General features: G+C 34.3%; 1 protein-coding gene across 1 annotated transcript; it reads left to right on the top strand.

Annotated features, from left to right (window-relative positions):
• Window positions 1-8,967: 8,967 nt before the first annotated feature.
• LOC136032175 (zinc finger protein 514-like) lies at window positions 8,968-16,279 on the top strand. Its single transcript, XM_065712366.1, has 3 exons — window positions 8,968-9,779; window positions 11,643-12,480; window positions 15,093-16,279. The coding sequence occupies exons 1-3, from the start codon at window positions 9,719-9,721 to the stop codon at window positions 15,544-15,546; spliced, it is 1,353 nt and encodes a 450-aa protein (XP_065568438.1). The 5' UTR covers window positions 8,968-9,718; the 3' UTR covers window positions 15,547-16,279.
• Window positions 16,280-25,777: the final 9,498 nt, after the last annotated feature.

The following is a 25,777-nucleotide window of genomic DNA, read 5'->3' as shown; positions in this document are numbered from 1 at the left end:
GCTTGGTAAAAAAAAAAGTATTTTGCCCTTTTGGCAAAAATTGTCCATCTTCAAAACGATGTTCAACAAAGAATCTGCTAACATTACTGTTTAGGTTTTATAATTATCTTTATTATTTGTGTCATTAATATTATTGCAATAATTATCTTTATTATCTAACATTACTGTTTAGGTTTTGTAATTATCTTTATTATTTTGCTGGGTAACGCTTAATGGTGCTCCTTTTCTAGGAAAAAGTCTTTTCCTTAGGGTTCAGTTTGAGCTTTCTCTATTACGAATTCCCCACACTTTTTTTTTTATCTATTCTCGACATGAATCTTAGAATCCATAAATAGTCTTAAAATGTATTTCAGGATTAGATACCATGCCAAATAAATATAAGACAGTAATAAGAAGAATCGTTCAAGAGAATGTTTCCAGGACTTGAGAATTCTGTGGAGATTATTTAAATATCAAACAGTTCGTGGTAACAAACTGTAGTAAGGAGCGACCCGGCTCAATAGTAACCAAAACTCTAAAAATTAAATTTTGATATCAATAGCTACATCAAAAGAATCGCATTTTCATGCTGATTTTAAATATATAAGTTTCATCAAGTTTAGTCCTACCCATCAAAAGTTACGAGCCTGAGAAAATTTGCTTTATTTAGGAAAATAGGAGGAAACACCCCCTAAAAGTCGTAGGATCTTAACGAAAATGACACCATCAGATTCAGCGTATCAGAGAACCCTACTGTAGAAGTTTCAAGCTCCTATCTACAAAAATGTGGAATTTTGTATTTTTTGCCAGAAGACAAATCACGGGTGCGTGTTTATTTGTTTGTTTTTTTTTTTTTGTTTTTTTTTTTTCTTTTCCCCAGGGGTCATCGTATCGACCAAGTGGTCCTAGAATGACGCAAGAGGGCTCATTCTGACGGAAATGAAAAGTTCTAGTGCCCTTTTTAAGTGACCAAACAAATTGGAGACCATCTAGGCCCCCTCCCACGCTCATTTTTTTCCCAAAGTCAACGGATCAAAATTTTGAGATAGCCATTTTGTTCAGCATAGTCGAAAACCATAATAACTATGTCTTTGGCGATGACTTACTCCCCCACAATCCCTGGGGAGGGGCTGCAAGTTACAAACTTTGACCAGTGTTTACATACAGTAATGGTTATTGGGAAGCGTACAGACGTTTTCAGGGGGATTTTATTTTGTTTGGGGGTGGGGCTGAGGAGAGGAGGCTATGTTGGAGGATCTTTCCTTGGAGGAATCTGTCATGGGGGAAGAAAAATTCAATGACAAGGGCGCAGGATTCTCTAGCATTACTCTAAGAAAACAGTGAAAAATAAACATGAAAACGTTTTTTCAAATGAAAGGAAGAAGTAGCATTGAAACTTAAAACGAACAGAGATTATTACGCATATGAGGGGTTCTAAAAATACTTTAGCATAAAGAGCGAGGTATTTAGGAGGAGATAAATACCTTGCTCTTTATGCTAAAGTATTTTTAGTAATTTCAACTATTTATTCTACGGCATTTCTGATTCAGGGGTCATTCTTAAAGAATTGGGACAAAACTTAGGATTTAGTGTAAAGAGCGAGGTATTAACGAGGGTACAAACCCCCTCGCATACATAATAAAAATATAAGGTTATGAAAGTTTATTACGTAAGTTACTTCTTAAGTTACGTATATTTTTACTAATAAAAACGTTCGTTAAAAATTAAAAGTTCTAGTTGCCTTTTTAAGTAACCGAAAAATTGGAGGGCAACTAGGCCTCCTTCTCCACCCCTTAGTTCTCAATATTGTCGGATCAAAACTAAGAGAAAGCCATTTAGCCAAAAAAAGAATTAATATTCAAATTTCATTTTAATAATTTATGTGCGGAGAGCCAAAACCAAACATGCATTAATTCAAAAACGTTCAGAAATTAAATAAAAAAAACTAATTTTTTAGCTGAAAGTAAGGAGCGACATTAAAACTTAAAACGAACAGAAATTAATCCGTACATGAAATGAGTTGTCCCCTCCGCAATCCCTCGCTCTTTAAGCTAAAGTTTGACTCTTTGCCAGAATTCTACTTTTTAAAACAATTTAAGGCTTTAGCGTAAAGAGCGAGGGATTGCGGAGGGGACAACTCATTTCATATACGGATTAATTTCTGTTCGTTTTAAGTTTTAATGTCGCTCCTTACTTTCAGCTAAAAAAATTAGTTTTTTTTATTTAATTTAACAACAAAGAATATACATTGAAGATGAAATGAAGCATAAGGATAGTAAGAAAAACATTGCAAGAGCTGAAATTAAATGTTAATCAAATGTATAAATTAAATTAATGTAATGTTAAATTAAATGTAAGATTATATTCTGTTAGAACTTTAAACGCAAATTCTGAAAAACCTGGCAGCTGCATGTAGCATACTTATGCCCAAAATTGTCCCATTTTTGGTAGAATAAGGGCTTATTTGCTATTTTCAGAGGGCTTGGAGAGGGCAATAGCCCCACTCAAGCGGCACCCCTGAAAAGAATTGGGGGTTAGAGTATGTAGCTCATTTATTATACAAAATCATCTTATAAAAACTAAATTAATTTTTAATTGTAAATACAGCAATATCCCAAGAGTAGAGGTTCGAACTTTTCGTGGGACAAAAAAACTCGTCTTTGCTTGTTATTTAATTCTTTAGTAGCTAATATTTTTGCAGTTACTAGATGTAATACAATATTGCAAAATGCCCAAAGGATGCTGATCTATAACCAATTTGGTCAGCAAAAGAGTGATTAAAAAAAAAGTAGAAAAGTGAGATTGCTGGCTATCTCCTCAGGGTCGCTTAAATTTTAAGATCATAAGGAGATGAAGATGCCATCTTACGAGATGCCCATGAAATACAGCTTTTATTATGGAACGCAAATTCTACGAAGTACAAAATTATATCTCATTTGGTAAAGTTAGATCATATAAAATAGTAGAGGGGTTTCGAAATAGCATGACTTATGCGTGGACACTATTAACAAGACATTAAAAGGTAATAAATAGGACAGTAAAAGACTCACTGTGTAATTCACCCGTGATTCTCAATAAATAAAAAAGAAAATAAAAACATTTTCTATGAGAAAACCATTTTTTTTAAACAAAAGATAGCAGACATATATAAGAGTTATAACAAATAGGCTAGAGTGTACAGAGTTCAATAATTATTATATATTGTTCCACATCATTGTCATCGATCGACTTTGATTTCTGATGATAATGGTAAAGGGATAGCAATACATACGTTTGGGGATTAACTCAAGAAAAAACGTAACTAAAAATGAAGATAGACTTAAAAAAAACATTTTCATCACTCGATCAATAGGAATTTAATGGTAGTAATATTTCTATTTTTCATATTACTGCGCAAAGAAGTACAGAAAATTCATCCTGAAAATCCTAAAAATTAAAATAACAAGTCCTTACAAGTTAAACTAATAATAATTTAGCTTGTTTTTGTTACTGAGTCATCGAAAATAATTGATGATTTTAAAAGAGCTTTTAAATCGATGTGAATGGTTTACTTTATCTTTACTTTTTAGCACCCAAAATTTCACAACAACCTCCCAAAAAACTGTAGTTCAAATAGTGTAGCTGTGAGAAAAAAAATGAGGTAATATGTTTCAGTCTGGCTTAAGAAGTCAAATTAGCAAAGTTTTGTACAAATTTAGCTATATTTATGCTAATATTCAAATGATTCAAGTTTTGAAAAAAAAAAATGCAAAACCTATGGGTGGTTTTTAGTTTTAAGATTTTCATTTTTATTTTTTACTGAGATAAATGAAAAAAAAATTTTTAGCAGTGTATTACTCGATATATCAAAGCTTTTTATATTAAGGCTTTTTTTTCAACTATAAAAAACCTGACCAATTAAGAGCTTCATGTCAACAGTTCCATAAAAGAAACATCTAGTGTCATTGATCTAGATGAATCGATGTCGGTATTGTATCAAAACGCCCCTCTATTTTCAGGATATCAATTTCAAAAGAAATTACACCCCTTTCATTCTGATAGAGTTCATTACACTACACAACGAGTTAAACAGTTTCTCAGTTGGAAAAGATAGCAATCTCTTCTGTATAAAACGTAACTTCGTTTTATTTTACTACAGGCCTCAGCTGGATCAAAGAGGTCTATTTTCCAAAACTTAACTAGATATTTTCCATTGTTTGGAAGGTTGTTTTAATTATAAATCCTATTTGATAAAAGTTGAAATGGAACGAAAATTGGTATTTGCATAGAACTTGTTATTCTGGCAGTGATGTTCGTTTTATTTTTATTTGTTTGTTGTTGATTATTTCCCGCTTAGGCCGGCGGGATATCCACTTTTCACCACATGGCGTACATTTTAGAACACCGTGTATGCCGCACAGCTCCGCCACGCTTGACATACTTCCACCACACTTGGCTAACGCCATTTGGCGTGCGTGATCTCTGAAAGTGGGCACCCTTCTGTTTAGGCATCGTAAGTAGTAGCATTTAAACTTGTAGTTACTTGAGTTTCACTATTGTAACTCATACACATGATACAGCTGAAAGTACTTACCCAGATTGAGATCACTTAATTTTAAATAAAGTTTTACTCAATTCCAAAACAAGGAATTCAACATTTAATACACATTTTTTGAAAAGATAATGGTAAAGAAGTTGTTTCTTCTTTTTCTAAGTCCAGTTTCAAGAAAATTAGTTTCACCCTCCTAGTTCTTGTTTAATTGAATACAAGTTCAACTAGCGTCAATTACAAGTCATAACTTACATAATTTTTAAAGATGAACTATTTTCTCATAGTAAAATTTCGAAAAATTAGCCTCTTAATTTATTCAGTCATTTGCTGAGCCTATTTAAATGCGAGTAAATAGATTTATTTATGTGTACCTCCTAGACAGGTTAAAAATACTGCTTGTTGGCTTATTATTAAATGCAGTGAAAATGTTTAAATTTATATCAGGAAATAATCGAATATTGTAGTTGAATGGACAAATAAGTTTCTTAATGTAAATGAGCCTTAAAACACCAGGAACGCAAACTCACGAAAAGCTGAAGGAGGTTATAGGCTACAGAATGGAACCAACCTCCTGTGAGGGGGTTCAGCTTTTCTCTTCCCTCTAATGGACTATTTAGTAACATTATCAGATTGTTTAAGCCAATAAGCTGGCCGTGGGTGCCCCAAAGTACGAAACCTTAGGTATTACCCCTGATCCCCTTCCTTGGTAAAAAAAAACAAAGATTTCACTTACTGAATTAGGCCCCTGTTGGTTTGCCTTCCCTTGCCCAGATATGTTTTTAAAACCAAGTCATTTTATTTTAGTTAAAATATTATTTATTACTTTAATACGAGTTTTATTATTTATTACATTAGTGACTTACAGTTATGTATAATTAGCATTTATGTCCTGGAAAGCAAGACGGTGTTAGATTTTTTCTTCTTTTTTTTTTCAGAAAATTACGGGCCTCACTAATCTTTTTAGTTTGAGCTGTCGGTTTGAAACTGAATCTATTCTAGGCGTACTGTGTTTGTTTACTTCGAGTCAAATCATCTTAATTCGTTCTCTTGTGATTTACATCTCGAGCGGAATCGAGCCTCTTTGTTTAATTTACTGGACAATCTCGAAACAGCAAGGTAAAACAGAAACGTACACACGAAAAATGCGCTACTAGGCAATTGCTTTTTATTTTTCTCGGGAGGGAGGGGGTATTTGGACTAACCTGGATTGTGGTTGTTTCACTGGATTGTGGTTGATCACTCTGGAAAAAAAAAAATTATAAACACGCATCCGTGATCTTTCTTCTGGCAAAAAACTCAAAATCCCACATGTTTTTTCAGATAGGAGCTTAAAACCTCTACAGTAGAGTTCTCTGATACGTTTAATCTGATGTCGTGATTTTCATTAAGATTCTATGACTTGAGGGGTGTTTCCCCCTTTTTTCGAAAAAAAGGCAAATTTTCTCAGGCTCTTAACTTTTGATGAGTAGAATTAAACTTGATGAAACTTATGTATTTAAAATTACCATAAAAATCCGACTCTTTTGATACATCTAATGGTATCAAAATCCCGCTTTTTTTAGTTTTTGTCACTATTGAGCCAGGTCGTTCCTTACTTACAGTTCGTTACCACGAACTGTTTGATCAGTAAAACACTAATGTAAAGTAGAGAAGAGCAAGGGGTATCTCGGTGATGCTGTTGAGAAGAGGGGGTGGAGAATTTTTCAAATTTAACGGGTAAATTTTGGCGTTGTTTTTATTTTGACCTCAAAATACCAAAAGAGGGCATTTCTCAATGATAATAATAAAAAAGTGAATTTTCAAAATTTACGGTAGGGCGGGGATACCCTTTAAGGCTACCCCACTCTTAAAGTATACCATACTTAATTATTCCCATAGTATATCAGAGATAGTCTATTCATTTTATTTCCCGGGGTACCGTAAACAAAAGTGTTCAAACAAATTATCCTCTATATTTTTCATGATATATTGTTGTTTTTTTTTGGTTTTTGTTTTTTCTGAAAACCTTCTCCGTCATCACTGCTTGCCCTATATAATCAATGGTTAGTTCGAGTGGAGAACAGAGCACCTATTAATTTGCAAGCAATAAAAATAACTTTTATTTGAAAAATAAACAATTGAAGTTGAACACACAAGAATGGACATTAAAGACAGAAAAAGGGGATATGCTAGAAAACCTTCCCAGGAAAATTACGTCACGATAGTTTTAGAAGTATTATTTTCTTTAATTTGTATGATTTTGCGCAGTTTCGAGCCGAGTTTCTGTGAATAGTATGAAGTAAACGATGGCAAAGATGGTTGGGACATTTCAGTAGAATTTATCAGAAGGATAAAGCAAAATTTCAACTATCAAATAATGGAAAAAATACGGTTTTGCGTTTAATCACAAAAACCTTAAAAATCCAAAAAAAATATGATACACCAAAATTATTCTTGACTTTATGACAAGTTTTGGTAATACTGCCCCAGAATCATTCAAAAGAGAGGGAGGAGGGCATCTGGGGTGGCTGCCATGACGGGGGACGCTGTGACTTAGGGGTTTCTTACTTTGATCAAAATTTTGAATTTGATTCGGCTTTTTTGGCCTATATTTGAGTCGGAATGGGGAGGGGGCTATAATTAATTTTTCCCCAGGCACCACGAATCCTTGGAACGAATCTGTCCTACCCTTCCCTATTGCCTCCAAGCCATTTAGTATATTTTAACTAGTCTGAAAAAGAACCTAAAGAGCTTATTTTAAAATGTCTCTTTTTTAGAACTTGTACGTAAACCCTATTCTTAAATGAGGGCCCTGATACAGAAGAAAACTGACTTAATTGAAAAAGGATGTTCGAATTATAAAGTTACTTTCAGGATTAGGCAATGCTCAAGGAGGGAATCGGGAATCTTGAACATGCCTTAAAAGTTTAGTAGATGGGGAAGGGATGGAAATGTCATACCTAATTACTTTATGCTGGAAAAGTGTCATACTGTGTCTGTTATCTTAAAAAACGTCGTTATGAAAATAAACACAAAACATCAAATCCTAAAAGAAATACAAAAAACTATACGATAATTCACAGAAAATTGGAGCTTCTGGAGGAAAGGGTAAGTTTGAAGCCCCCATCCCCACTACAGACGAATACACGATCGGTTGTATAAAACTAACATTGTGAAAAAGTTGGAAGGTTCATCTTATGACAAAATACATTTTTTCAAGCTATTTTCTATTTTTTCATGGTTAACTGTTTATTTCGCCTCCGTGTTCCCCCCTACGTGTTGTGAATCGACACCACTGCTTAGTTGGTTTGTTTCGATATACATTTAGACAGTTTAATAGGTTCTTTCTCTGTTTACGCCTATGCTAAATAATTAATTAAATCGTTAAATATTAGTTTTGTAGCATGTAGCTCGTTTAGTGCTTTATTTGTTTGTTATTATAAATTACATGAAGCAGAGTGCATATTGATTAACAAAAATAAGGATTTTGGAGATAATATATCACAAGCTCCTAGATTATCACAACTAATGACACATTTTGTAAATAATGAGTCACATGGTGGTCGGCATTAAAGTGGAACATTTTTACAAAAGCAGCTATGAATCAGAAACCCAAGATTTGAAATTCGCTTACAATAGAAATTGGCCAATTATACCATCCGCCAATTATGTATTGATATTTTCGTCAAATTTTAAGTATGATGTTCGTCCAGTATATATATAAAATGAAGTGTTCTTCGTGTTTCTATTTTTTTCCACTTGTATTCACTAAACGAACTGTCGAAGTTACATGCGTAAGTGTTGAACATTGGAGAATTACTGTAAAAATGCACACAGACAGGGTAATAGTTTCTCAAGTTTTCTTATATGTAATTTGCTTTCTTTTCGAATTTGCGTCCAACTCGAAAAGCCAATTCCTGTTCAAAAATAAATGGCCGCGTAATCTATGTGTAATGATTTCAAACTATTACAGCAAAAAAAATGATCTTTCACAAGAGCCTTGATCTTTCACCTGTGAGGTGCTTCCGGAATAAATTTTCGAATTTCAAAATTCTTTTAAAATAGGTGACTGCGAATGTTCTGACTGTAAAAAATTAAAATCTCAAATTACCACTCCAAAAAAGAAAATTATGTTTTTCGAGGGCTATTTGGAGGTGCGAAGGCATTCTGATCAGAAGGACGGGGGTAATCAAAGTCCACAAAGCATTATTTTTGATATTAGCCTTGAATTGGGGCTATTGAGAAAAAACATGTTAACAAAACTATTCTTACTTTATAATGTGTAGAAAAACTTTATTGAACAGACCTTGAAGGTACTTCCACTATAATTTGCCCCCTCCCCTTATTATACAAATATATAGCCCCCTCCCCTTATTATACAAATATATAGCCCCAATTATATATTTCCTACGTATGCCATGTGTCATTCTTGTTTCAACCTGTGTGCCGATAAATGGATTCAACACTGATAAAATCAAGAAACGGAAAAACTTATGGGAAACATAATTTGGGCTATATATTCGAACATTAGGGGGACAGGGTAAAATTTAGTTGAAGCGCCGTCAAAATGAGTTCAATACAATTTCTGCGTATCATGAAGTAAGAATTGTTTCCTTAAATAGTTTTCTTCTCAATAATCCCAATTCTACGCTAATCAGGCGTTCGCTAGCAAAGGGCATACGTAAGCAAGAAGCACAATGCAACTCAAAAATACTTTGGCAATAACAATTTATATGATACAGTTCTAACATTACTTAAACACTATATGTACAGTTTTGTCCTATTTCTAAAGCTATTATTTCCTTTGGTATTCTTTTTTCTATTTTCAAAACAATTCAGAATAAACGTTCTATTATTTCAAAAGCTACTGTAGGCGTTACGCCAAAAGAGGCGTATTTCTCCACCATAATTTCCAAGCAACAAAAACACTGGAAGTATCTCGCATGCCTGAGGAGGCAGCAAGGTGGCTCCTCTGGAAGGAGTGTCGGGCGGGATCTATGCAAAGCTCCTCCCTTAGAAAGACTGTCGAGCCAATCACAATGCTTTAAAGTTAGTAATGCCGCTGCGAGTTTGAAGCTGATGCTACTTTTTGTAAAACTACCTACGCTTCTGAAGAGTGACTTTAGTAGTCTTAAACCTGCTGTGTCGGAAGCTTAACATTGCAAATTGACTTCTTGAATCGTTTTGACGAAAACTAAAGTGTTGTTTCTTTTTTTGTAACAAGTTCTGATGGACATTGGAAATTCAGATTTAATCGATAGACAAACCAGAAATCCGTGGAATATAACTGGTAAGAAGTTGATTTTTTTAGTAGCTATGTTGGAAGAGAAAAACACTCTAAAACATAACACAAAAGCCACTGTCTTTATTTGCTATGAATACACAACAAATTGATCAACAAACAAAAATGTGCTTGCCCTAGATCTTTTTTGTAGATTTGTGTTAGATTCTTAAATGAGCTGTACCTACAAAATATAGCCTATGCCGAAAATAGTATTAATTATGAAAAAATATCATAACCTATACACGGTGGTATTTTACTGTCTTTTCATTTTAAAAACAAGGTTTTTTACATTTTTACGGCCCCAAACAAGTGGCCGTTTTGCCCTTCCGTGAAGAAGGCTTGACCTTATGCCGTTTTGGGAGACGTCATTATACTAATTCCTGTTGTTTTCTAGTAAACATAGAATCAACAAACTCAAAAAATCTCCGAATAGGTATATCAACGTTAAAATGAATCTCATTTTCTTTTGATGCTCAATGAAAGTGAGGTATCTTGGGATTTTCCGGTCCCCAACCTCTCAGCAAAATTCATCCCTCGTAATTATGAAATAATGAGCTTTTTCTTTTACTCTTGTCATGTTTAGCGAAATGCCTACTTTGTTCCTTTTCTTTATTTTGTTGTCAGTGTGTATTTTCCTGTTTTGTCTGTTAATATCTCTCTCTTAGGCAATCACCTCTTAAAAAAATTACTGGTCAATGCAAGTTGTCTTTAAATTTGTTCTTGTTATGCGGGAATACCAACCCTCTATCCATTTAAATTCAAAAATAATTTATACCAGTAACAATCTTCAAATTTATCTAAGTTTGTTGTTAAATGTTAAGAAATACTATGAGGTAGAGTTTTTTGCTTAGAATTCCTGTTTTATTCAAAGCTTTTTTGCTTAGAATTCCCGTTTTATTCAAAGCTTCATAATTACAATATAATAATCAAAACAATAAAATACGTTTTTCTTTAAATGAAAGCAGAGTCGCGTTAATACATAAAACGAATACAAAGCGGCTGCTAACCCTCAAAATCCCTTCATTTTGTGCTAAAATTTCACCAATGCTTTACTGAAATCTTTTTAGAATGAAACAAACATACCCATTGGTAATGACAAAAACAATGATCCCTTTTATGTTTGAAACATTGAAAGACAAAAAAAAACTATTTGATACGTTGTTCTTGTATGTGAGCATTCATTCTTTAAGCGTTGCAACAAAAAAGCCAAGAATTAGCACGCGATTCTTATATCTTTGCCAAGCTTACTTTTTTCAAAGTTTCAGTCACCAGCAGCAAGGGTATTGCTTGAGCCAAAGTTATTATAATAAACTGTTTCGGCTTCATTTTAATTACTCTTCATTATTATAAGTGATTTGAAATGAATGAGGGTCATTTTGCTGTAGCGCGACCGACATTAATTCTTTCAATTTCAATCTAAAAAAAAACAAGGCCGCGCAAGCGACTTTTCATTTACTAAGTTTATACAGGGGGCTGAAAAGGCGAGGATATATAAAATTTGACTTCGTCTTTTCTGAAATAAAAGATTCGGTAATCAATGTTGTATAAGAATTAAATTTTTCAGTGAAGTACTTCCAAATTCAAGAAATATATGAAATTTAAGGAAGAAAAAACCCTTCTCAAATGAAACTTAGTTCTGCGTGATTTACAACAATCAGGGATTGTTATAACTAAGAAATTTCTTAGTAAATTCACAAATCGCGATTTGAACAAGTCATTTGTGAATAAAATGAACATGTCAATAAACTGTTTTAAAATTGCTGTAAATTATGTGAGTTGTTTATATAATCAAGAATTAGAAGCGTAAGAGCAGCCATAAATAATGTAATGACTATTTTACCTGTATTGATTTTTGTTTTCTGGTTTTAGGTAGCTTCGGAGAGCTTGCAAGCCCTGTCTTAACTCCCCCAGCCACCCCAACGAGCCAGTCTGAGTCGATTTCACATTTTACTTTCCAAATGCAGCAACAAGCATCCCCGACTGGAAGCTTTGAATCCATTCAGAAAGCAGCCCTCGCCGGGTTACAAGCTTCTGGTTTCCTACCTTCTTTATTTTTACCAGGAGGATTACCATTCTCTATTGGTAACATAAATACATCATGTCCAAGCGCTGAAAATCGGTATGAAGATCAGAGAGATAATTCAGCATTTAAGCCAGTCATCTCCCCAAACGGAGCTCACACTTATTCGGAAGAGAAAAAAATGGACATGTCTAAACCAATGCTACCTCCATTTCATAACTCACCAATTAACAATAGGATGTTTGAAACAGCTGCCATGCTACAAGGTCTTGGAAAGTTCGATTTTTCCGCTATAACAGCAGCTCGACTTTCTGTTAATCAACCAAATAAGACAGCAGACCCTCAGCCATCACAAACAGTTCAAAACCCATCTGCAGAGCTACTTGCTTTACAACAACGTCTGCAAGGATTAGCCCCTCAGTATGGGTTGCCTTCCTTGTTGATGAACCCTTGGCTAAGAGGAGCTGTGGCTCCATTCTATCCTCCACAATACGACCCAAGATTATTCCGTGGACCGGGAAGGGCGTCCAGGCCTAAAAAGCAGTTCATCTGTAAGTACTGCAACCGCCACTTTACGAAGTCGTACAACCTTTTGATCCATGAGAGGACGCATACCGACGAAAGACCCTACTCCTGTGATATCTGCGGAAAGGCCTTCCGTCGCCAAGATCATCTGAGAGATCATAGGTAATTTTCATCTCTATTTACATAATGCACTTGTTTTCAAGGCATATTCAAATGTGATCAAGAGTCCGAGATCCTAGTGTAACATCAATAAAAAAAAGTCAGACTTTAAACGTTTAAACTAACTTTATAAGATTTCTTATCACGCTATATTCATCACAATTAAATTTCTTTTTATCACAATTAGCTGATGCGCCTTATTTATTTCTCTGCTATTAATTTAATTGTAAATTCAGTTTCTGTTATGAATTTTCAAACTTTTTCGATACTGCCTAAAATGGTAATACTAGCCAAGTGAACGTAATAGCTCTTTGTGGCCTGTGCGCCGACTCAATTCGCTAAATCTGCCCATTATAATCACAGCCGACGGGTAGCCCAATCTCCACTACCTGGTGCAAATCTCGAAGAGCTATTTACTCCAAGGTATGTGGCACACATCACACCACGTATAGACATACTTCCAGAACAGCAGGTCTACTTTCGCCACACATGGCAGACTTTCGCTACTTGTGGCTCTTGCCGCACGGTCTTTTTTTTTTAAAGTGGGCAGTCCCTTGATCACGGCATGAGCTTGCCAAAAAAAAAAAAATGTAAGTAAGTTCTTTGTTGAAATTACTATCAGTTTCTGACTTTTTAAGAACAATAAATACTATTTCATCTGGCTATTTGGAGAGGGTGGTGTACATTCCATCATGTCTCTACGTTTGGTTGGGTATAAGTGGCACAGCCAAAACTTAAATTTTGAATGGTGATCTACCTAAGGAAAGAGACTTTTATAGCTATTGCATTATTGATAAATCAATGTTTTTGTGTAGGTTTGGTATTTCTCAGTAAGGTGAGTCCTCGGGAATCTACTCTCTCGTCACGTGATTGCACAGGCAAATTTAGAGAAAGGTCATTTAAGAGGAGGTGGTGGGGTCAAGAACTCCAAAAGAGTTGTATGCGATTTTAAATTATAAGGACCTTTCCAATTGTGTTCTTCCAAATTGATTTTCATCTTTTTTACCTTTTAGGCTTTTTCATTCTACATGCATACTTAAACATTTTATTTTAAGAAATATGTTTCACTTTTACCATTCTGACTCATGAGAAGTTCAGAATTACAGCTAATATCTGAAATAGTAATATCTGTAATTAGCTTGAGCAATATGATTAGCTTTTCAATTAATATCTGAATATTCTTTTGCTTTAAGTACGCACACAGGGCGTTCCGATTCTATATTACTTCGTCATTATGGCAATTGCTTCACTGTTTCTTACTGTTTTCATATAGTTTACCAGTTCTCATTGTTTTGAAGGTTTCAATACCTCCCCCAAACGTTTCCCCTTGGAATTACTTCCCGCGTACGCACTTTTTACCCTCACACTTCTTATATGAGACACTTCAACAGTTCTAGCAATAAAGCCAGAAATAATTACGATTTAATTCCTTTTAGATGTTAGTCTAAAAGCCCACGAGCAAATTTTTTTCCACTTAAACATCAAGTGAACTACAAGAATCCCAAAAAACAAAACAATATTACAGATTAGTCAAATGTTGTAAGCTTCACGCTGACATAGTGTTTACAACTAATCAATAAAATTTAGTGTTCTGTAATGACACAAATACCAAAGAGAATTCCTTCCTAAATTTTTGAGCAGCAAAAAAAGTAATTTATGGGTAAGCGACGCGCAGGCGTAAACTACGAAACTCAGTGGGTGAATAACTTATGCTAATCTTTTTTTGTCTTTGACAGATACGTTCATTCAAAATAAAAACTCATCAAGTGTGCCGACTGTTCAAAAGCTTTCTGTCAATCTCAAATGCTAATTAATATCAGATGCCCCCCAAAAATTATGGCCACAATTTTCCATTTTTTTCAAGGGTTTGGGGTTCAAGGCGATATTTTTTCTCCTATGAATATCTATGTTTGGAATACATCATGGCCTCCCCCTCTTTCATGTGATATTAACTTGCTATTATAGTTTTCTCCTTTTATACTGTGTTGTTTACTATGCTCTAATTTACTCAAGGGGTTCCATTCCTCAGGTTCATCCTTGATCTTGCTCATCCATTCTGCTTCTCCATCAGCAGCCATTCTTAATACTTAGTTTAAATTTAAATATATTCCTTGAGCTTAAGGGAGACCAGGAAGTTATTTTTTCAAATTGTTCTTAACGACGCCGATTGAACACTTGAAAAATACAGGAATATCCTAAAACACTTATGCCGATGTGTTTGTTTGTGTGTGTGTGTGTGTGTGTGTGTGTGTGTGTTTTAAAAATAATACATTCCTTCAAAAGAAAAAACCTTCAAGTGTATCGACTGTGAAAAAGGTTTTCATCAATCTTAAGTGACAGATGTCAAAGAAGTTGCTAAAATGGCGGTATGAACCGCCTGGTTTTACCGGCTTAATTTTCTAAATGAATAAACAAGAGAAGCAAAATAATATAATTAAAAAAGAAACAAATGAGTTTCTAATACGAAATTAAGCTACTGAAATTCCTAATTTTCAGAATCATGACCTTAGTCGGTAAATTCAGTAATTTTACCGACTCAATTTGCAAATTAGTGGAGCCCCTATCTTGATTTATTTAACAATAACTTATGCTAACGTTTCACTTTTCTTTGACAGATACATTCATTCAAAAGAAAAACCCTTCAAGTGCACCGATTGCGGAAAAGGTTTCTGTCAATCAAGAACTCTGGCTGTGCATCGGATCCTTCATCTAGAAGAGTCCCCACACAAGTGTCCAATTTGTTCGAAGACTTTCAACCAAAGATCAAATTTGAAGACTCATTTGTTGACACATTCTGATGTGAAATCCCATGAATGCAACAACTGTATGAAACTATTCCAAAACTCAGATGACTTGTTTCATCACATAGAAATGTGCACTGTGACAGATCATTCGGGAAAGAATCGAATGACGTGTGTTAAGGACTTGGACTCCGAGACAGTTGATGTAGTGTGTAATGATTCAAGCGATAGCGAGACATCTTCTTCTGTTGTTGAAGATGAAAAAGTTGAATCAAATAATTCTTTTAAGAAATCTGGGTTTTCCATAGATGACATTATGCGAAGATAAACCATTTAAGTATCCAAAGATCTCACTATTCACCTGCCAAAGCTTTTTGAAGTTATCATGTGTCTTTTGGTGAATGTTCTATTCCCTTTTAATCATTTTGAAGAACCTTTAGCAATTAGAACAAATGGAACAAGCAAAAATTTTCTTACGCAGAGAAAATTGAATCAAATAGATTATTTGTTGAGCCTAAGCTTTATTTATTTTTAATTATGACTTATAATGCGTTTTCAGCTTCTCTGTTTGCTTTTTTTTAAAGAAAAAAATCTTTTGGGTGGGACATTTCTAGCAAGAAAACTAAAACTTTCTAGAGCGGAATATTTGATTATCGTTATTTTCTTATAATGTTACAACTAACATTGACAATTGCGTCAATCAATATTATAATCCTTTCCGCGTGATTCCTTTTACGCTGAAATTGTTCAACTTCCATAATACCAAAAAATGATTGCTAAGCTTTGGCAGGTACTATTTAAATTATTTTGGAGTCTATCTTAGCTTGACATTTTTGTTTTATTATATGTTGTTACTACTGCTCATCATACCTTCTTAATAGCGTTGGTGACTGCAGGCCTGTGTTCTCTCTGTGCCATACCTGTTTCCGTTCATAGTGCCATTACTTGGTATAATTGTTATTGTCGACCCAGTGCAAACGACCATGTGAATCTGTAAATGTTTCTTAAACAATCGATAAATGTTTCGCAAGTTGTAAAGTAATAAATCTATTCTTAATCCAGCTTCTTGTAATGTATCTTTCTAGGTTTGATTTGATCCGTTGGCTAAGGATACCATAAAAGATAATCTCTTTATTTACTTGTTCCTTCACACGCCTCAAGAATTTGGTTCAAGAAACCATTCTCACTATACTTGATAACAGTTCTCTTACAAACGAATATTGAGCGATATACTGACCTGCATTAGGTGACCAATAGTGGAATATTGAATAATGTGACCTCATTCGGTTACTTTTCTTCAGGTTCAATAAAGACTTAATTTAAAAAAAAACTTATGAAAAACATGTAACTTTAAGTTTGTGTGCATTGGTGCACTTTCGGACCAATAATAATTATAGATTCAAAGAATGTTTGTGCTTTCAAGCCCCCCCCCCCCTTCAAGCCATGATTTGATTATAATAAACTTAACCCAACGTCATCTCTACTCGTGTCCCTTGAAGCATTAATTCAAAATAAATAGATAATGTTGATGACAATATTTTCAAAAATATATGTAATAAAAAATAAAATATAAATTATTTTTATTTGGAAATAGCTTTACTTTCTTTTAAAGGAAGCGAAACCGACAGCATTACGGTTACTGGTATTTTCTTTTTTTCACTTGACAACGTTCTTTTCTCTTAGAGTTTGCATCACAGGAAGGATACTATTAATTTTAATTTATTTACCATCATTAAAAAAGGAAAGTAAACTTAAACGGAATAATTTCTTACAAAACACTTATCCCCAAAAACAATGCAACAGCCATGTAGAGAGTTTTAGATGTTTAAACTACGCATCCCTCTTTTGCAAAAAATACGTAATTTTGATTGTATGATCGCTATGAATATTTTTGTTTCTAAAACATTGTTACATCTAGCCCTGTCCTCCCGAGAAGAAGTGGATCCTTTCCAACATAGAATACTATGTTTATTAGTGATAATAAACTCACTAATTAATTAGTTTTTCAATTACTAAATCAAAAATTAGTTTTTTATATTACTCACTATGTATTAGTGAGTAAACTGAGAGGAACGGAATGTAAGATAAACAAAGTCAATTTGATCAAAAAATAACAGATAGTCGGTAAAATAATATTGCTGTGAATACATAGTACAAATTACAATGATATGTTCTGTTAATCCACTGTATGTCCATGGAACATTTAGTACTGGCCTTGATAAAAAAAAAGGCAAAAAACCCTTTACCTATTTACAAAACGTCTTCTGAATTCATTGTAGGAAGAGAATTAATACAGTAAAGTGAAAAGACGCAAGGGCATTCTGGTGAAATGGCAGAATGAAGTTGTAAAGCCATAATCAGGCTCTAATACAACTCTTATTACATGATTACAACTTTTTTTTTTTTTATAAATTCTTTGACTGTCCATAAAAAACGAAAACCCTAACATGTTTATTTTTGAGGCCCACATCTAGATTTCACCTATAATATTATGGATGACATTTATTTAGAATATTATTTTATAGATTTTATTTATGTACAGTGGTTGGCACCAACAATTATTGGCATTTGGTTTCTAGATGACTGAATTTATTTATTCAGTCGACGAAGGAATGAAACAGTTCGTGGTAACGAACAGTAAGTAGGGAGCAACCCGACTCAATAGTAACCGAAACTCTAAAAACCTGAATTTTGATACCAATAGATATATCAAAAGAATTGGATCTTTATGCTGATTTTAAATGTATAAGTTTAATAAAGCTAAGTCTTACCCATCAAAAGTTAAGAGCCTGGAAAAATTGCCTTTTTTTGAAAATAGGGGAAAATACACCCTAAATGTCATAGAATCTTAATGAAAATCACAAAATCAGATTCTAATTAAAGGCCCTTTGTGATTCAGGGGTCATTCTCAAAGAATTGGAACACAATTCGAACTTTAGCTGAAAGAGGGAGCTACTGACGAGGGGGAGAACACCCCTCATAAACGTGATAATTTATGTGCGTTTTAAGTTTTAATGCTGTTCCTTGCTTTCAGTTAAAAAAACTTGTTTTTTTTATTTAATTAAACTAAAAACGACTATTTTGGTAAACAGACAAGTAGCGAGCACGAGCTATAGCAAAAAAGAAAAAAAAGCTACTGATACACCTACTACAAATTATTAACACATATTACAAAAGTAAAAAAAAAACAACTGTGATCTCTAGATACAACTAAAAAAATTATCCTTGCCCAAAAAGCCAAGGTAGGTGAAATCGGCTCGTTTTAAAGAAAGAATAAAATGTACACAACGAAGAAGAAATGTGTATAAAATTAATTCATTCATGAGGACTACGTGACATCTACCGAATATCTAGATATAGGTTATACACCTTAAAAAATCCTACTTATTTAGTCATAATCCATGCTTCTACATACCCACTAAGGGTGAAACAAAACGATGGTATTTATGGTATGCCATAAACTCATCGACTATCCATGACTGAAGACTCCCTCCCACACTTATACTGTTATTTTGATGATTTTGAATGAGAAATGAAGCTTGATAAGTATACTTGTATCAATTAGATCCGCATAAGCTGTGAGTCTTCATTATGAATAATTAACATATTATTCTTCTACGAAATATGCTTTAGCTGTAGGATGGGACTTCATGAAAGATCCGTTTATATATTTCAAGATTATGTCAGCAACAAATAAAGCTACCTAGGATGGGGCAGCCTGTTTGCTAGGAAATATTTTTACGCAAGTCCAAACAAAGGGTGACCTAAAGAAAAATCTTGGGGGAGGGCAATGTGACAAGGGTGCCAATTATTATCCAAATTGGCAAGTTTATGTAAAAAACGAGTAAAAAAAATGAGGGCAGGAGAAAAATTTTGGGGTTGGCTTGGTCCCTCACAGTCCCCTAGATCCAAACCTGAGTCCAAATAGGTCATAAAATGATTTTTCTTGGGAAGATAATGTACGTTAGGTTCAAGGCTGATCTTATTTCTCTGTGCCAAAAGAGGAAGACTCCATGGGATCCAAGAATGGGAGGATTGTTCGGAAAAATAGGCGAGGCAATGTTTTGTATTATCAAATACGTGTCACCAGTGGGCAATGAGAGCCTCAATATTTTTTTCTCCTTTTTAAATTATAGAAAATCATTTGGTGCTTGCATGATAGAACCACTACCTCTCAAGTTGTTCATGCATTGACGCACTCTAAACCAGTTTTTTTCGCTAGTTTCTTTTACCTTAGCGTGAGAGAAGTGAAGAGGAGAGATATGACAGAATCGATGGGAAATACATAGTTTGGGCTATATGTTTGTACATTAGGAGGGAAAAGAGTATAAATCATTGGGACGGTGTGAAGTCAAAAACAAATCTTACTTCATAATATGCAGAATAATTTTAGCTAACACATTTTGCATGCAAACCCACTGTACTTTACTCCCCGCTAATATGCAAAATATATAGCCCAAATTTGTTTCTATAGTATTATGTCTTTACCATACTCAGGTATATTTTATTCGAATTAACCTACCATCAATTCTTCAGAGGTAGCGGGTATATCATACAAGTACCAATCGCTTTAATTGCAATCGTGAGTAGCCAAACCTTCAAGGTACCTATCTTGGCTGAATTATAGTTAATGTTATGGGTGTCATGGTGGCCGACACTTACCCCCCCAAGAAATCCCCCGGGAAAATACCACCCTCCCATAAAACCCCCCCCCCCGTGAAAAATAAGGCTTTAAAAATTTGAGAATTTTATTTGAGTTTTATTCTCATAAGGGAAAGGAATGTTTGTACTTGTGTATTATACGTCACTCACTCAACTTTACACTGTGTAAAACTCGAGAACAAACCAGTTTCTTCGTTAGTATCTTTCAGCTTAGGTTGAGACAAGACAAAGGCAAGAGACAGAATAGATGGGAAATATATAATTTGGACTATATACTTGCACATAAACGGAGGGGGTAAAATATTTGGATAGTTCGAAGTACTAACTTCATAATATGCGGAATAATTGTTCCTAACACATTTTGGTTGCAGAACTGCTACTCTTTACTCTCCCCCCACTAATGTGTAGATATGTAACCCAAATTGTTTTCTAGAATAACAAAGAAACCGGCTTTTCTCGAATTTTACTCATCGTAAACTTGGGTGAGTGGTGCATAATATACAAATACCAGAATTTTTCATGGAGAGAGAGCCAGATTTCCCGGTATTATTTAAAAACAATCAGAAATAAAAAAAAGAAGTTTTTTCAACTGAAAGTAAGGAGCAACATCAAAACTTAAAACGAAGAGAAATTATCGTATATGAAAAGAGTTGTGCCTGCCGCAAGACCTTGCTCTTTACGCTGAAGTTTTGACTTTTTGTCCTAATTCTTTAAGAATGATTCCTGGAACAAAATGGCTGTTTAATTAAAACAATTAGCTTTGTTTTAAAATTCTAAAAAAAACTTGAACTTTAAACTATAAGGCTCATCAAATTTAATTGTACCCATCAGAAGTTAAGAGCCTGAGAAAATTTGCCCAATTTTTGAAAAAGGGACGAAATACACCCAAAACACCAAGTGATCTTAATGAAAATCCCTCTGTCCGCTCCAGAATACCATAGACCCCCTACTGTAGAGGTTTCAAGCTCCTATGTACAAAAATATGGAGTTTCGCATTTTTGCCGGAAGAAAGATCACGGATGCGTCTTTACTTTTTTTTTATAGCAACGATCATATAGAAACAGTGATTGTAGAAGATCGGGAGAGGGTTCATTCGATCGTAAATCAAAAGTTTTATTGCCCTTTTTAACTGACCAGAAAGGTTGGAGGTTCCACGCTTAATTTTTCCCCAGTGTCACCTGAACAGAATTTTGAGATAGTCATTTTGTTCAGGGTTGTCAAAAACTCGAATAAATTTGTCTTTGAGGATGACTTGACCCCCATAGTCCCCAGGGGATTGGCTGCAAGTTATGAACTTCGCCCATTGTATACATTCAGTATTGGCTATTGAGATGTATACAGACATTTTTAGGGAATGTTTTTCTAGGGGGGGGGGGGCTCTTTCTTTCAACTCTACTTTTTAGAACAGTAAAAAACTTTAGCGTAAAGAGTGGGGCGTTGAGGAGGAACAGCCCCTTTCATATACGGAGTAATTTCTGTTCGTTTTAAGTTTTAATATCGCTCCTTACTTTCAGTTAAGAAAACTTGTTTTTTTTTTGTTTAATTTCTGAATGTTTTTAAATTATTGCATGTTTTGATTTTGGCTCTCTGCACATGAATAATTAAAACAAAATTAGTATATTATTTGTTTTTGGTTAATTGGCTTTCTTTTTGTTTTGATAGGATGATTTTGAGAGAAAAACAGGAGTATTAGGAGGCCTAGTTTCACTCCCATCTTTTGATTACTTACAAAGGCAACTAGAATTTTATTTTTTACGAGCGTTTTTAGTGTAAAGAATATGCATCACTTACGAATTAACCTACGTAACGAACATCTATATTCGTATATTTTCATTACATATATGAAGTGGTTTCCCCCCTCGTTAACACCCCACTCTTTACACTAAAGCTTAAATTTTGTCCCAATTCTTTAAGAATGATCCCTGAATCACAAAGGCCGTAGAACAAATAGTTGAAATTACTAAAAATACTTTGGCGCAAAAAGCGAGGTATCTAGGAGGAGTAGAAACCCTCATATGCGTAATAATTTCTGTTTGTTTTAAGGTTTAATGTTGCTCCTTACTTTCAGTTGAAAAAAACCTTTTCATCGTTTTTTGTTTTAAAAAATGCTAGAAAATCCTGCGCCCCCTTCATGGAAACTTTCTTCCCCCATGAAAAATTCCTCCATGGAAATATCCTCCCACGTAACCCCTTCCCCTAAACCCATCCCCCATCCCAAAGGAAAAATCCTCCTGAAAACGCTTGTACACTCCCTAATAACCATTTCTATATGTAAACACTGGTCAAAGTTTATAACTTATAGCCCCTCTCCCGGGGATTGTGAGGGATTAAGTCGTCCCCAAAGACATAGTTATTAGATTTTTCGACTATGCTGAACAAAATGATTATCTCAAAATTTTTATCTGTTGACTGTAGGAAAAATGAGCGTGGGAGGGGGCCTAGGTACCTCCATTTTTTTGGCCACTTAAAAAGAACACTAGAACCTTTAATTTTCGTTAGAATGAACCCTCTCGCGGCATTCTAGGACCACTGGGTCGATATGATCACTCATGAAAAAAAAAACAAAAAAAAAAACACACAACCATGATTGGTCTTCTGGCAAAAAATATGAAACTCCACATTTTGTAGATAAGAGCTTGAAGCTTCTACAATAGGGTTCTCTGATACACTGAATGTGATGGTGTGGTATTCGTTTAGATTATATGACTTTTAGGGGGTGATTTCCCCTATTTTCCAAAATAAGGCAAATTTTCTCAGGCTCGTAGCTTTTGATGGGAAAACAAAATTTGATGAAACTAATATATTTAAAATCAGCATAAAAATACGGTTCTTTTGATGTATCTATTAGTATAAAAATTTCGTTTTTTAGATTTTATTTTATTATTGAGCCGGGTCGTCAATTTGTAATCATTCCTTTCTGTTTTTTTCGACTTTTAATTTGTATATAAATGGAATTTGCTTAAATTTCTCCATTATGATTTTTTTTCTATGCTTAATTCTACTCTATTCCACAAGAGTTCGTTGTTCATTTTGATGCTTTGTAGTGTCAGCAAATACCTTGAGGCACGCATAAGTGTGTGTACGTGCGAGTGCGTACAAATAAGTTTTTTTTCCCTCTCTCTTTCTCTGTTTTTCTGTTTCTTTCTCTGCACGTATGTGCTGATCCTTTCCGTTCTCATTATTTTATTAAATTTCGTATGATTTCTAACAACCTTTGCTATAGGTTTCATTAAAAAATTCGTAGTAACGAACTGTAAGTAAGGAGCGACCCGGCTGAACAGTAAAAGGAACTCTAAAAAAACGAGACTTTGATACCAATAGATGCATACAAAAAAATGGATTCTTATACTGATTTTAAATAAATAAGTTTCATCAAGTTTAATCCGACTCATCAAAAGTTACGAGCCTGAGAAAATTTGTCTTATTTTCCAAAAAAGGGGGAAACTTACTTTAAATGTCATATAATCTTAATGAAAATCACGTTATCAGATTTAGTGTACCGGAGAACTCTACCATAAAGGTTCCAAGCTCCTATCTGCAAAAATTTGAAATTTTGTATTTTTTGCCAGAAGGAAGATCGCGGATGCTTGTTTATTTGTTTTTTTTTCTGTTTTTTCCTAAGGGTGATCGTGTCAACTCAGCGGTCCTAGAATGTTGCGAGAGGGCTCATTAAAACGGAAGTGAAAAGTTCTAAAGTCATTTTTAAATGGCCAAAAATTGGAAAGTAACTAGGCCCCCTCCAACGCTCATTTTTTCCCAAAGTCACAGGATCAAAACTTTAAGATATCGATTTTGTTCAACATAGTTGAAAAATCTAATAGCTATGTCTTTGAGGACGACTTAATCCCCTACAGTCCCTGGGGCAAGGTCTTAAAGTTATGAGCTATACCCATTGTTTACATATAGTATTGCTTATTGGGAAGTATACAAACATTTTCACGGGGATTTTTCTGGTGGGGGGTAGGGTTCAGGTGGAGAGGGTTATGTGGGAGGAATTTTCCATGGGCGAAGATAATTTCTCATGAAGGGGGTGCCGGATTTTCTAGCATTATTTAAAAAACCAAATATAAATTACTACATATATGATGTGATTTGCCCCCTTGTCAGTACCTTGCTTTTTACGCGGAAGTTTTTTAGAACTCTCAAAAGAGCTGTTTATCCTAATTAAACGGCCTTTGTGATTCATGGGCTATTCTTAAAGAATTGAAACAAAATTAGAACTTTAGCGTAACGAGCAAGGTATAGACATGGGGGTGAACCCCCTCATATACGTAATAATTTATGTTTATTTTAAGTTTTAATCTTGCTCCTTACTTTCAGTTGAAAAAACTTTTTATTTAATTACCATGAATGATTTATTCTAAAGCAAACATAAATGACGAACAACAAAATTCCTGGGGAAGGATATCAGAATCTAAAGAAGATATTGCTGCTTTATTTCGAGTGATTCTGCTGCTTGTTTAAGAATGAATTAAGATTTTGGCAGTTTTCACCTAACTCCAAGTGCCGAAACTCAAGTGAAATAAAACAGAGAAAATAAAAACAATACGCTATCGATTTACTTTAATAAAACCTCACTACAGGATTCTGCGATAATTAGAAAACAGTCAAACAAAGACAAAATGACCAGAAAAACTGAGAAACTAATTCACGGAAAAGGCTATAAAGTAAAATTTCGATAACAGTCTAAAATAAAACTACCCTTTCGTTCTGTAGATTCGGCTGTGGGAATCAAAGGTAGGCCAATTAAAGGCCGAAGATACATACTTAAATACAGGCAAAACGTTGGATTTTCGTTTAGGGAAGAGGAAGACATTTCATTGAATTCAGGTCAATCCAGCTTTGAAAAAAGTACGGTTATTGAAACATTTTAAAAGCGAGGATTTTGGAGAAGGGAGGTGGCACCATCCTAAGACTTTTGAGGCTCACCAACTTTTAAAAATAAGAAGAGGAGCGTCGATTACCTCAAAAAAGATCTCCGGGTCTACCTCAAATCTTTAAAAGACACTCCCATTTTTGACTGCAGATCTGAGACCTTGGAATCATTTAAATTATTGACTTCTATTTCATAGATTGTAATTATGAAATTACTGAGGTTACTTTTTCATAACTATGTCGGCCTTTAGCACGTACGGTGATGACCCGATCGTGCTCATTTTAGTGACTATCCTTAGAAAGTCACTAATTTGTGACTATCTATAAATTCATATGTAAAACCCAAGCTTGAGCATCAATGTTCATATTATGATAATTATTATGCTAGATATATTATGTTTAATTACTAATGAATAACAGTTAGAAGAGAACCAATTGGCCTAGGAGCACACAAAGTATGCTGAACAGAAATATCTGTTCTTACCAATTACTCATTATGACAAGTGACTTCAAAAGAATGACTGATCTTGTACTGTTACGCGTTCCCACGCGTAAGAAGTTCGCGCGCATAACTCACTGAATATTCGGAATATCAGTACAGTCCAGGTATAAGGTCAATGATAGATAGTGATTAATTATAACCGATTCTTGATGTAGCTAATGATCAGTTGTCCACTGTCAATGAACAGTTGATGAAATATTATACAAGCATTATATGTACAGAAGGATGGGCTAGTCTATGATAGGCATTACAAATGCTTGAACGAATCAGCATGAGCATCCCTCTTCTTGTTTTTTTTTCTTCTAGTTCCGACAATTTTGGTGCAGCATATATTTTGTAGTGTTTGTCTTGAAATAGGTTGGTTTAAAGCTCTACAGTAGTGGTGCAGCCCTTTGTTTCTGAAACCTACATCTTGGAATCTAGCATTCAAGGAAAATGGATATAACATGCTGTTTTTCAAAACTCACTTTCTGTGATGATTATGATGAAAAATACCTTTATATGTACCTTCTGATTTTTC

This window comes from Artemia franciscana, chromosome 10 (genome assembly GCF_032884065.1).
Source record: "Artemia franciscana chromosome 10, ASM3288406v1, whole genome shotgun sequence".
Taxonomy (NCBI): domain Eukaryota; kingdom Metazoa; phylum Arthropoda; class Branchiopoda; order Anostraca; family Artemiidae; genus Artemia; species Artemia franciscana.
The sequence above is the reverse complement of the archived record's forward strand: the minus strand, read 5'-3'. Positions and strand labels throughout refer to the sequence as shown.